Raw genomic sequence first — 13,212 nt, 5'->3', positions numbered from 1 at the left:
AATTTGAATTTATGGAAGAGATGCGGACCGCCTTCCAGGAGTTGAAGAAGAGGGTGACGTCTCCTCCGCTGTTGGCGCTCCCGAAGTTTGACGAACCCTTCGTGGTCGAGACAGATGCATCCAACGTGGCTGTGGGAGCAGTTCTGGCTCAGAAGAAGGAAGACAAGAAGGTTCACCCGATACAATACGCCAGCAGGACGATGACGGAGACTGAGAAGAAGTACTCCACCTGTGAGAGAGAAGCATTAGCGGTGATCTTCGCGCTAAAGAAATTTCGGGTGTATTTGCTCTCAACGCAAAAGTTCAAGTTGATTACGGATCACCAAGCGCTTCAGTATGCGTTCAAAAAGAAGGACATCCACGGTAGACTTGCCCGTTGGATGGATTTCCTGGCGGAGTACGAATTCGAGATATTGTACCGCCCCAGCTCAAAGAATTGTGCCGCTGACTTTCTCTCGCGTCTACGAAAAGACGATGGCAGGCGCGAGGAGGATGAGGGGGACCTGGTATGTGCTGCCGCTTTTGCGAAAGGAGATATACTGGAAGACATGGAACCTCATGTGCGGGACACGTACCGTTATCTCGAAGGAGAAGAGATGGTCGAGCAAGATGCTGCGCAGAGGCGCAGAATCAAGAAGAACTCCAAGCGGTTCCTCGCCTGGAACGGAAGGCTGTTTCGCAGGATGAAGAATGGGATCAGAACAATCCCTTCTCGGGGGACTGGACTGCAGATATTGCGGTCGCTGCATGACGACATTGGCCACTGGGACGCTACAGCTACGAAGCAGTTCGTCCTTCACAGGTACTGGTGGCCGGGAGTTCATGGTGATATCTACGCCTACGTTCGTGGATGCGAAGGCTGCCAAAAGGCTGCGCCCATCTCGACGTACAAAAGCACGGCGGTGATACCAGTCTCTCAGCTCTTTGAGACATTCTCGATAGACTTTGCCGGACCCCTTCCCAAGACGAAGAACGGAAAACGTTACATCCTGATAGCGGTCGAACATCTGACTGGGTGGCCTCTGGCTTGGGCAACCGAGACAGCTACGTCTGCGGAAGTTGTCAAGTTCGTGGAGGAGGAGATCATCCATTCGTTTGGTCCCCCTCGGACCATAGTCTCAGATAACGCAACATGTTTCAGTGCGACAGCGTTGAAGAACTTCATGGTACAACAGGGAATTTCATGGAAACCGGTCCTCGCCTATGCTCCTATGTCCAACGGAAAAGCGGAGCGTATGGTCGGGACCATCAAGCGTTCAATTCGGAAGACTCTGTTGGGACAGGGCGCCGCTAGCCACAAGTGGGAATCAGCGCTGAAGCAGATCCTGTACGGATACCGCCGACGCCGGCTGTCGGACGGGTTCTCCCCGTTTGAGCTGATGTATGGAGTAAAGCCGCCCGTGCAACCCCAGACCGAACTGAACCAAATCCAGTGGGGCGGCGTTGAGGCGCGCAACTTGGAACTGTTAGCGACGCTCGCGCTCCGATCGACGAGGGCGGCTAAACAGTTGGAAAACAGGAGCAAGAGAATGACGGTTGTGTCGCCACGCCAGTTCGACGTACACGATCAAGTTCTGGTCGCCCGAGGAACAGCCCAAGGAGGGTTACAGAAGTGGCCCCTAGGGGAGTCGAAGTACTACGGGCCATGCCGGGTAGTACGAGCCAAGCACCCGCGGTACACACTCGTGTCGCCGGGATTGCGCTACAGTCGACGGGATATAAATGCAAGACGTTTAATCCTTTTTATTCAGAAACCCGCACATCTTATGTAGGTGTGATGCATTTTAATATTTCGCATGTACTAGATTGAAGGCGATTGAGATTGATTTCGTTTCTTATGCATGAACTATCAGTGTTTGCTGCTTGAAGAACCCCTACGCACGGCAATTACCTTGCCATGGGAGGATTTGGGGCCACGATTTCTTCGGCGAACCTTTTTGGATTTCCTCTCCCGGCCGGGACTCTGATTGGCGTCTCTACGCTGACGGGTTGTTCGGCGCAAGAGACGCACATCATCGAAGTACTGGAACTTTGTCGGGTCGGCGGCGGGACAGCACAAGCGAAGAGAAGTGTCCTTGAGCTGCATGGCGAAACGTTCTGCGCAATCGTAGATCAGCGCCAGTTCAGTCCGTGCGTCTATGCAGACGGCGTGTTGGAGATGGTTAACGTCGGTGATGCGAAGAACGTAGACACCCGCTTGCTCCCGCGGCAGACGAAGTAACCAGCTAACAGCAGAGCTGCGCCACAGAGGGAGTCTGGAGCTGGATCTCCCTTGGATGAAAGCCCCCGGCGGTGGGGCCACATGATCAAGAGAAACTGTTCCGTGGTGATCTGCTCGGATTACCCTCTGAATGTGCGTAAAGTGGTGCACGCTCGGGGAATAGTCCATCTGACGCTCGAACGCGGCGACTCTGGCCGCTTCCGCCACCCATAGGCGGTCAGCAGCACCGCGACCAACGACAAGGAACATAGCGTTGCAGACCGCAGACCGGATGCACAAGACGGTATTGTCTTGGAACGCTACGGTCCGGGACGTGCAAAGGTACCGGGAAGCAAATGGGGAGACGTCGCGTGACATAGAAAAGTTCACTCGCTTCCTCTTCCCTCTATTCTGGCTACACCAATTGTCGATAGCCAGAATAGCGTCCATACGCGTTGAGCACTCCTTACCGAAGGAAGAGTTGAAGCCCCGGCGGGCGGTGCCGTTCGCAGAGGGCACGCGATCGAAGGTCATCGTGTAGAGAAGTATCATGTACTTCTCTGGACTCCCCTCTTCGACGGCGTAGTGGCAACCCTTGACCTCGCCGTTACCGCCATCAGAGCACCAGACAAATTCGACGACCTACTCTGGGTCGTCGCAGCAGGTGTACTCCGTCCCGTCGCTGTGGCTCTCGGTGAGCCCCATCCGGTAGCAGCGGTCGGAGGTGAACCATGCCTTGCGAGCGAGGCGGGCCGATACGAAGGCCAACACATGGGCTCCGAAGAGAAGCTGGGCCCCGGCGGCAGATACGGCCGCTACGACGGACGCCCGGTTGCCCACTTTCTTATATTTGATTCGGAAAGAACCATCTCCTACTTGGTACCGAAGCGCGGAGACGTCGGAACGTTCCGCGTGCTCCCAAAGGTCAGGGAGATGTTCGGCATTACTTGGGTCTTCGAAGTCGATGAAGGGGCAATTCACGCCATGAGACGCCCTTTCGGTGACGTCCTGGCCGTTCTCTCGCCACACGCCCGCTGAACGGCGGGCGGCCCTAGTGGCAATAGCGCAGCGTGGTATCTTCCCGCCGGTGGAAGCCCTCGCCGTCTGCTTGGTTCGAGCCATAGTGCGCACAGGGAGTACCGCCCGAAGGACCACAGAGCTCTCGTGCGCGGCTCCAGACGCTGTGCGTTTCCGAGAAGTCCCGAAACGGGAACGACTGGAAACGGAGCCTCAGGCGACGCGCAGAGCACGCGGCCTGAGTCCCAGACGACGATTGACGTCAGCGACCACAGTCCCGGGCGACGCGGAGACCACGCGGCCCGAGGCTGACGCGAAGCTGATGTTGGGCAACCGGAATTCGGGCGACGCAGATGAAGCGCAGCTTGAAATTGACTGTTAGAAGTTCGACGGCGAGAGAGGCGCGAGGAGGCAGGGAGAGTGCAGTTCAGTGGCAAGGTGGAAAGACGGTGGCCGGGGGGGCCAGAGCGGTCACGCGAGGAAGCGGGGCCAGTATATTTACGTGCAGCGGCAGCCCCGTGGGTTGCCCTGAGGAGGGGGTGATGTGAGATATTTTTAGGGAAATATTTGCATTTTACTGTAGAGGGAGGTTTTATTCTGTAGTCCGAGATTTTATTTGAATTTTAGAGAAGCGCACGCCGACGGCCCGGCGGAATCCGGGCCGGATGCGTGGACGCTTCTGGAAGGAATTTCGTAGAAAAAAAAGAGAGAGGGTGGCGGGCGCTGCGAGGAAGGGGGGACGACACTCGGCCAACCCTCACCACGAACGGCACGCTCCCCAGAACCGCCTCCCCCATTTCACCGACAGCAAGCATCTAGGATCTGATAGATCGTATTCCCCTGTTTTGGACACAGCGATCGGTGTGATTGGTTTTGAATTCCACCACCTGTTTTGGCACAACCGCATTCAGAAGAGATGGGAAGGGCAATTGTGTGGACCGAGATTGCATAATTATTATAATTTCGATTATTATTACGTAACAAAAACGGTGGCCAAATCCTAATCATTTGATTAGGGCACTGGCCAAGAATTAGGGCCACCTACCTTTATGAAACAATATCTCGAACTACTGTGGAATCACTCAGTAGAATTTGACTGGGTGATTCCGACAGTGCCTTTTTTATAAGAGCTGTTACAGCTACAAGTATGTCTAGTGTCTAGACTACTTGCGATTTGCCTCATGTGAGACCGCTTTTTTTGCAAAAATATATACATGAAATCGAAACTTTGTAAAGTCAGTTTGGAGACCATTTCTTTAACGTATATGCCTTCGGCAATAACATCTTGCAAAACAACATTGGGATAGCATTTGTGAATGCACAGAAAGACTAAGATTCTAATGAAGTTTCAATCTTCGGTTGATATTTTAAACAGGCCTTTTGCTTTCGAAGATATCAACACATAAGGTTTTGAGGTTGTTCAAAAAAGCTTCTTTTTTAGGCATTCCAAAATGGCTGGAAAAGACAGGCAAATATCACCAAAGTCCACCCTTGCGCAACGCAGAAGTCAACTGTGGCGGTGAGAGTATCTTTTTCCTTCATGCTGAGCGAGCACAAGTCGAGGAAAAATAAGTTGAAAAATGACTTCATATGAGGTCAAATGGCCTCATATGAGGCCACATGTCCAATAGACACTACCCTGTAGTCCAGATGCTCGACTTTTTCGTGGCCTTTGGGACACATGAGCTGAGACCGTCGAAGAAATAAACTACCGTCTATTGCGAGAACCTCTTCTCGTTTCGCCCTCCTCGACTGTCACCCGAGTACAGTTGCCTTCATTGTATTCCGGCTAATAATCATCACAGCACAAGCACCCAACTGAAAAGCCCCCCCGCCAGTCGATCGATCGTGCGACTAGCCCACGTGTGTGCACACATTCACAACCAATGACGCAGACCTAGCGAAATCAGAAATCAATAGTTCTTACGTATTAGCGCCTTATCGAATTTCTACGGACTTGTCGTGAACGGATCGTGAAAAGGAGAAATTGGGTCACAACTCATCTGAGTATCATCGGGGGCACCGGAAAGTAGAATTAAAAATGGTTCAGTTGAATCACTAAATCCATTGCTCTGGACGGAAAGTGATGTGAGATGATGCCCATTTGTTAGATTCTTGCAGGTTGCATGCATCATAAGCTCTGCTGAACGGGTCGATATTTTTGCATCGGAAGAGTGCTACGATTTTGATATTATAGTCTAGCAAACTCTGCTGTGTACTCAAAAAAAGCTCAAGTAGTTATCTCCGGAATCCCACGAAATCAACAGTGATTAAAAATTCTGACTACACTTTCGCACCTAGCTCTTTTTTCCTACGAGTATGAATTTTCAGTCTTCTCATCCATTGTTTTCAGTTGCAGTCCTCCGGAGAAGAACATTTACTCGTCCCTTCTGAAGACTACAAGTTTCTATGCTTTACGCGTGGAGGCAACCATCACGGGAACTCTATTTACATATCTTTTTTTTGTGAAGACCATTGAAAAAAATGACATGAAAAAGAAACTACTTGCCAAAACATTAGTCAACTCCAATGGGTTTCCGCCTGCAAACGCTATGTGGTAGTTGGGGTTCTGGAAAATAAGGTCTCCTCTTCTATAATTAGAACTGGATGAAGGGTGCCTAGTATGGACTGAGTACCAGAATTGGTTACCCTTCATTCATCGCCCCAAGAAAACGTACGTTGGACATTTTGGGGGTCTCTCTGTACTCTTAAGCGACCTCCAAATACTGTAGTACTGGTACAGTTCACTGTAACTATGGAGTATGTGGGTGCACTGAGTTGTACTCTGGTGGGGCAATCGTCTGTATAGTACCTGCCTGCTAACATCCACCCGGAATTTATCATCTCCGTATAGCCACATTTTCTGTAGATGCACGCTTCCTGAACAGCAAATGTTTCTCACCAGCCCATACGCAGGCTTTCTATCTCAGACCCATAGTTTAAGTGAACAGCGAAACGGACTCCCACAAACATGCCTGAGTAATGTTCATCACACTTCGTAGCTCCTGTGCTACAAGAGCACTGGTACAGATATGCACACGTCAAGCCCCTACCAGAAGTTTCATTGTGGAATTGCAGAATATGATATCGCAATGAGGAATGCCGGCGAAACAGTGATTGAAGTGATGCTTATGGTCAATTCCGTGGGACGGACAAATGTGCCACGAAAGCAACATTCCTGCAATTCTATTCAACGGATTTATTAACAGTTGAAATAGATCTCTTTCAATCCAACTGAATAAGGAAGCCCGCAAATCGCTTTGAATAACTCTTCGTCTTGGAAAGCGAGGCGTTCAGGATAGGGTACAGCAAATGAATTGACGACGTAATCAATCGTCAAATGTTTGTCTCTCTGTTGACATTAGGGTACATTCACAGTTCTTGCCCTTCCGTATTTGAGTCAACGACATCATAATGAAGAACGACTTCACAATGGTGTGTACATGATTTCTATTGAGTGCTATATAAAGCGCAGTCCAGTAATATTAGTTTTGTAAAGAAAGGTGAAGGTGATGAATTTATATCATTTTTCGCTTTTTAGCATTATGAAGCTACAGTACGTGTGTGTTTATCGTTCTGCTCGTAATACCTTTGGAAATTATAGATAATTTATGTCCTTAATTCAACAAAGATGACTGATCTGAAGCGTGGCAACAGTGTTCTACAAGAAATTTGTGACGCTCGCAAGATGGTGCGTGGCGCGGAGTCTGTATGGAAAATCAGCCCGCGAACTTGAAGAGTGCTGCGGCGGCGTCCCAGAACTCGTGCGATGCCCGGCTTAGAAATGTGGTAGACGCAACGCGGCCCTGGATGAGTGCATGACGGAGTTCACGAAACACGCCGGATAAAGGAAGGGTCAAGGGCCAGTTCTACATGGAAAAATAGTTGGCAGAGGGCAAAGCGGGGTCATTGCAAATATCGGTACTGTACGAACACAACTAGAGCTATTAAATTTTTCTTTTTGGTTGCATCACTTATGCTGCTATTGGTTTAACTTGAAGAGGAAATAATAAACCCCCGAGACTAGATTGCCGAGGTAGATTACGAGGCATACTAAAAAAAATCGAAATATCCGCATGAAGGTAACTTGGTCAACCGTCGTGGGAATATATTTTGTCGAGTGCAGGCGAAATATTTTTCGAAACTTCACTCTGATGATTGCAAGCGTATGTTTCCTGGAAAAGCACTGATATCTATCCATCCCACTCGAAAAAAAAAAGATCAATTGAAATGAGCGACACCCCGAGAAATCATAGTTGCAGACATCTAGACATATGTTTTTGCTCTAAAGCCGCAATGATATATTGCAAGCACAGTGGTGAGTTGTACAGTGATTTCTTCACATTGATCTTCTTCCTGGCTGCTGGTCAACGTTTGAAGACGAATGCAAGCTCAATGCCGGGGCCATTCGATTGAAGCTCTGCCAGTACGGCTCGGATGTGTGTAGTTTCAGAGTGATCGATTTTAGACAGATGTTCGGCACATGTAAGTAAATAAACTGCAACATAAATCACGCATAAGTGAATATATGGTCGATTAGAAAATGAATGAAAATATTTGAAAGAGGGAGAAACTTGTAACTAATTATAGTCGGTATAAAGCACGCGGTCTTCGAGCTTGTTAACGCTTTTAACACTACACGACAGCTATGACGTGTATGCAAAAGCCACAACAGAAAGTCTTAAAGTCTGTAACAATCCATCTATTCCCGAAACCCCACCGATTGAATTGCGGTATGCTGCTGAATTCGACTACATGGATTCAAATTCTTTGGTGTTTCTTGAAAATTGAGTTTCTTTTCGCAGGGGAATAAGATAAAAGGGCGGTGATCCAGAAGTCATTCAAATGCATTATTCTTTAAATACGTGGTTTCTTATTGATTTCCTGGGTGCGACAGGGGTTGTGGACAGCTGCCATGTAATGAATGTGTTCAACAGGTTTATAAATCGCCATGTCTTCTAGTTCTCGGAGAACTTCTTTTTGGAAATTGTCCACGAAACTCTGCATGGGGCTCTCTTCCTGGCGATCCCATGAGAAATGCCACAGGAAATTCTCTATGTCATCTCCAGGTTGTGGGCATAGAACCTCGATGCACGATAAAACAAGTCCAGTACTTCTGTTGTGGTCCAGATGCAAAGCGAGGCAGTTGACCAAGCCCCCTCTCTGCTGGCAACGAGGATTAACAGCTTCTGTTCAACGTCATTTTATAATGGACTACTCAGAACTGCATCGAATTCAGAGAGAGCACGATTTTCTCTCAACAACAATTTTGGAAGCTGATTTGCACTGGGGGAGGCTTTTAGCCAACAGACTATTCATAAATCCGATACCAGAGCCTTTTTGAGGACGAGTCAGTTTACTCATAAATGGAGGCCCTGCTATAATACGAAGTCGAGCAGTTTGCGTGTCTAGAAAGTAGTGAAAATCTTTTTGCCACTGAGAAGGAACGGAATTGATAACTTGATACACAGTGCAGGTCCCCAAAAGAAGTGTAAGGGTGAGAAGCGTTGGCTGTGCCTTGATAATCTTTAGTGTATTTTTTACAATTTGCTGACTGTCGGCGGATTTCAAAGAAAACGCTGTGCGAGGTGATGCACTGAGGACAAAGTTGGAGAGCATTCAAAAATATGGTTTATATCCATGTGATCGATCTTGAAACACTCCAAATGACACCTCTTATGAATATGTTCAGAATGTGCACATCAGGTGTAGATGTATAGTTCTGAGGGCAATGCGACAAACATAATGAAACTGATTGTACCGTTTGGAAATGGTCGTGTCGGTTGTGGAATCGCAATGTCGTATGAACCAATAAGTACGACCGTTCTGAGGAGATATACACTCCTTGCCAACACACATTCCTTTAGGTATATTCGAAAAAACCGTATGCATGTACAGTAGACTAACGCCTCCAACTCAAGACACCCATGACAGACTGACAAAAATAGAAACTTATTCTTTGAGGCAGGAACTATTTGCACTATACGACGCAAAGTATTGGGATGCTGTTTTTATATTTTCATATCTACTGCATTTTCGGATAGTGGAATCGTTCTCACTGAAATTTCATCATCCGCAGACTCAGTGCAACACGGTGGCGACTCGTGCGAGGAGTTTTAAACCAGAAGTGCTGGATGGGTATAGTCCTGGTTGATACAGATGTTCCCAACTGTATTCCTATAGGTTCATCCTCATGTAACCCGATCTAGTGAACACGTTTTCTTTATATTTTACAATTTGATCTGTGAACGGTTAAGGCTTTACTATCCTTTTAGGTGAAATGCACCGATATACAAGTATACAATCTGTTTGTTCTCAACACTTGCTTCGCAAGAATGGCATCAGCCTGAAGTTCGTTTTGTTATCCGGAACTGCCTCTGTAGTTCTTGCATTCAGTTCTTTATTAGTTACAGAACGCTCACTTTGTTTCTTTTTGATAGGCCAAAACAGACGTATCGGTGAAGGGAAGAATATCATAGTGACACATTTTTTGTCCTGAATACGTAGCACGGACCAGCGTTTGTTCTCAAATCTCGTCATATTTCCTCTCTCCAGAGATAACTTCCAATGCAACATTTAGTAGTTGAACAAGAGGAAAATGATGAAAAGCTGATTGCTATTCGGCATCTATTGACTAATATGATCATATGTCTATTTGGGCCTTTACAGTTTGCCTTGCCCAACATGTTGAACTCAGGTTATTTTCACGCTGACCAATAGATCGACGCAGTCGCAAAGAAGTTTACAGATGTGAAGTATAGTGTTGTCGCTGTGAATCGAGTAACTGACGATCACCAGAATGAGGGAAAGCATTTTTTGCTGTAAAATGCGAAAGGGCTTTCAGGGTTTATCACCACTTGAATTCCATTCTTCAAATATATGCACGTCTTAGACAAATCCAAGAGCACAAATACAAGATGCCATCCTTCATCGTATCCTCAAACGAGAAGATGGTCTCACCATTTCTTGGGACGGGCATTTTTATGCCCACCTGTTCACCTGCAGTCACATACCCAAGTCTTGATCGACCTTCAATCACGCTGATAGGGCTTGTTTCTTCTTCTCTTGACAAAGAAGAAGCAATTTCTGTGACCATGAACTGATTTCTTCAGATGATGAAGACTCGGACAAAGGAATCAGGTATGACTTGCAAAGGTTAGAGTTAGATGTTCTGGGCATTTTTTAACTGAAGTATCACATTTCTTTTGAAAGTATCCCAGAACATCCAGCTCTGCCCTTCTTAAGTCTATATGTTTTCTTCTCCCTGTGTCTGGCTATACCTTCTTCGAGGGAGGACTTCATTTCCATTTCATGTCATTGTCTTTACGCATTGTCGTCATTTCCGATCAACATTTTCGTCTTCTTTTCAATACGGTCTCAGTCGTTGATGGTACCAAATTCTTCCTCGTGAAAGAAGGTTCGAGTACTTTTATTCTTTGAATTGATCGACTATTCTCTTCTGAGAATGGCCACTATGATTCGAGGTCCAAATCGAACAAATGGTTCTAGAATCGGCAAATAGCTAAAAGCCCAGGGTGTTTTCGATGGCAAAGTCGCACAATTGAAATTTCTTGTTTGTTTCATCAAGGAACTCGGAATCCTTTGTCTCTGGTGTTGACGGCAGTTCAAACAGGCACTCATCAATACATGTGCCCGTCGTCGGGAGTCCGGAGTACGGTTCCCAGTCTGGTGCAGTATGCAGTTCCCCGTAGGGAACAGTGTATCAAGTAGGGCAAACTGAATGATGAGTATCTCTTTTGAAAATATGGATACAGTCATCCGCCTTCACAGTAGAAGCACTGACATCATGGGAAGGGATCCTTCCTGTATGAAATGAATTCGGCTGGCTTCATGGAGGAGAAACACCTTTGTTTGAGAAGCTGGTGGGTTCCACCTGCATGAGAAGAGCATTATGTGAATAATGTCCACAAAGATCTGAAGAATTTTCTGGATTCCACGGGCAAAGCTTTCATCAGCGAGGGAGCTCAATCTGTCTCAGCAGAGAGAAATTGATGTGATTATTCAGATATTCTCAAATACATATGCTGCAGTACTGGCATACAATGGAAAAAAGTGACAGAAGGTGAGACTCAGAACGAGACACTTCATGTTTGATGGCTTACGAAAACAAGAACTCGATCACGCATTTTAACCACGATGGAAAGTCGTTGTGAATGTAAGGACCTCTAAGTGATTAAACCGTCGTCGTTTTTCGTGATTGGAAGCAACAGTTTCATTGGAACGGAACTGCAACAAAAGCACCGAAAGGTGAACGTCGACGTACTGTGCAGTTAGCCGCTTCAACTATTGACATGCCTTTGAAAATGTCACCTTTATTTCACAAGCGCGGCTCAATACGCTTGCCAGCTCCGCTTCTGCAGCCGACGAGTGCAATTGATCGCAACAATTCTGTCTAATGAGGGATTCTTCTTCTTGACCCGGTAGACATTAGAACATTCACCAGTGATACGAAGGACATAAGAGGACACATGCCCATCAAGCGAGAGTAGCACGAACGAGACTGGTGGCTTTGTCTCGTCCAGACAAACATTATGCTCAAATCTTGACAAATGCACAGCTCAAGATATGAGACGAGGGCACCGACTTCATCAACAAATTTGTCAAGCCATTTGAGAGGAGGACGAGTGCTAATTTCAGTGATTGCAGCTCATGTACATAAAAGGTAAAATGGCATGGTAGACTTCAACTGCGCCATAGGTGTACGGCTGCGAGAAAAGAGGCTTGCTCCGCATTGGGAATGGGAAGGTTTCGGGAACATGACAAGCCAATAGTTCGATATGAACCTAACCATGTGATTTTACCGAATGCGTCTCTTGCATTACGTTGCGTATTCGAAATGACAATGGATAGATGCCTAACCAAGCTTCGGGTTGGGGGCAAGAGAAAAATCGCGACCCAAGCGAGAGTGGAGACAGTCAACTTTCAAGTGTGAATGCAAAAGATGTACCGGGTGGACATGCCTCTTTAAGAGTATAGATCGCACGGTCCGTATCACTCGCAGCTAAAAACGTTTCCGATGGCCGTGCCGGCAGAAGCAGCTCCACGCACATCCCCAATAAAATCGGAAAAGGGCCAATCGCGATTTTTGCCTTGGTGAGCTATCGGAGACCGCCCTGCTCCGTGGAATCTCACCTTTCTTTTTTGTTTCCGCCTATTGGTGTTCAAGTCAGGCATACCATCTGAAAATGATGAAATGAAAATATTTTCTTACATGCCAGCAGCAACACAGTTGGACGTAGTGGAAGAAAAACCGTTATTATTATTATATTATTCTTCCGGGTATCGCCAATAAATGCCTGTGTCCAAGGGCAATAGATGGATGTGCTTTGCCATATGCGCAACACAAGAGAGTACCAGAGAAGTAGTTCTCGTTGAGCGCAGTATATCTTTGGTACTACTCCAGAGACTCCACTGCAGTCAGGGTCTGTTTAGTGTTCCTTTTCATCGAGTACGAGATTCAGAATTTACAGCTGCATGTTCAACAGTCGGGATATTGATTGCCATCTCTTACATGACATGTATCTTACAACTCGGATGAACTTGTCTCCAATTTCGTAGTTGCTTTGCTTCTCTCTACCACCAAAAAATGGCAGACATATTGAAGAAATATCTTGCAATCAAAACAGACATATTTATCACTTTCCATGATGAGAAACTAGCATTTTCCTTTTTTCTATTGAGCGACGCATATTGCTAGGAATCAGATACTACCACAAAGTTCACATTGCGAATATACCAAATAAAGACTTCATAGTGCGCTCACTTGCAGACATGCGGTTAATGAAGCGTCTGTCTTTTCGGAAGGGAATAAGATTAAGCCATCGCAATGGCTGTGATGCTCCTGCAGCAACGCTAAAACCAGAAATAGAGATGCACCACTATATTGCACGCAGCTTTCCTTCTTTGTATGATGTCTAGCGTAAGTTCTTTTAGCTCACATCAACAGCATGCTGATAGAAGCAATGTGTCATGTC

General features: G+C 46.7%; 1 protein-coding gene across 1 annotated transcript; it reads left to right on the top strand.

Annotated features, from left to right (window-relative positions):
- The first annotated feature begins 10,134 nt into the window (after positions 1 to 10,134).
- On the top strand, positions 10,135 to 10,320 carry CHC_T00002550001 (hypothetical protein). The gene has a single exon (XM_005713608.1). The coding sequence runs from the start codon at positions 10,135 to 10,137 to the stop codon at positions 10,318 to 10,320; it is 186 nt and encodes a 61-aa protein (XP_005713665.1).
- Positions 10,321 to 13,212: the final 2,892 nt, after the last annotated feature.

This window comes from Chondrus crispus, genomic scaffold (genome assembly GCF_000350225.1).
Source record: "Chondrus crispus Stackhouse genomic scaffold, scaffold_142, whole genome shotgun sequence".
Classification (NCBI taxonomy): domain Eukaryota; phylum Rhodophyta; class Florideophyceae; order Gigartinales; family Gigartinaceae; genus Chondrus; species Chondrus crispus.
Note: the sequence above shows the minus strand (reverse complement) of the source record. Positions and strands in the feature narration are given on the sequence as shown.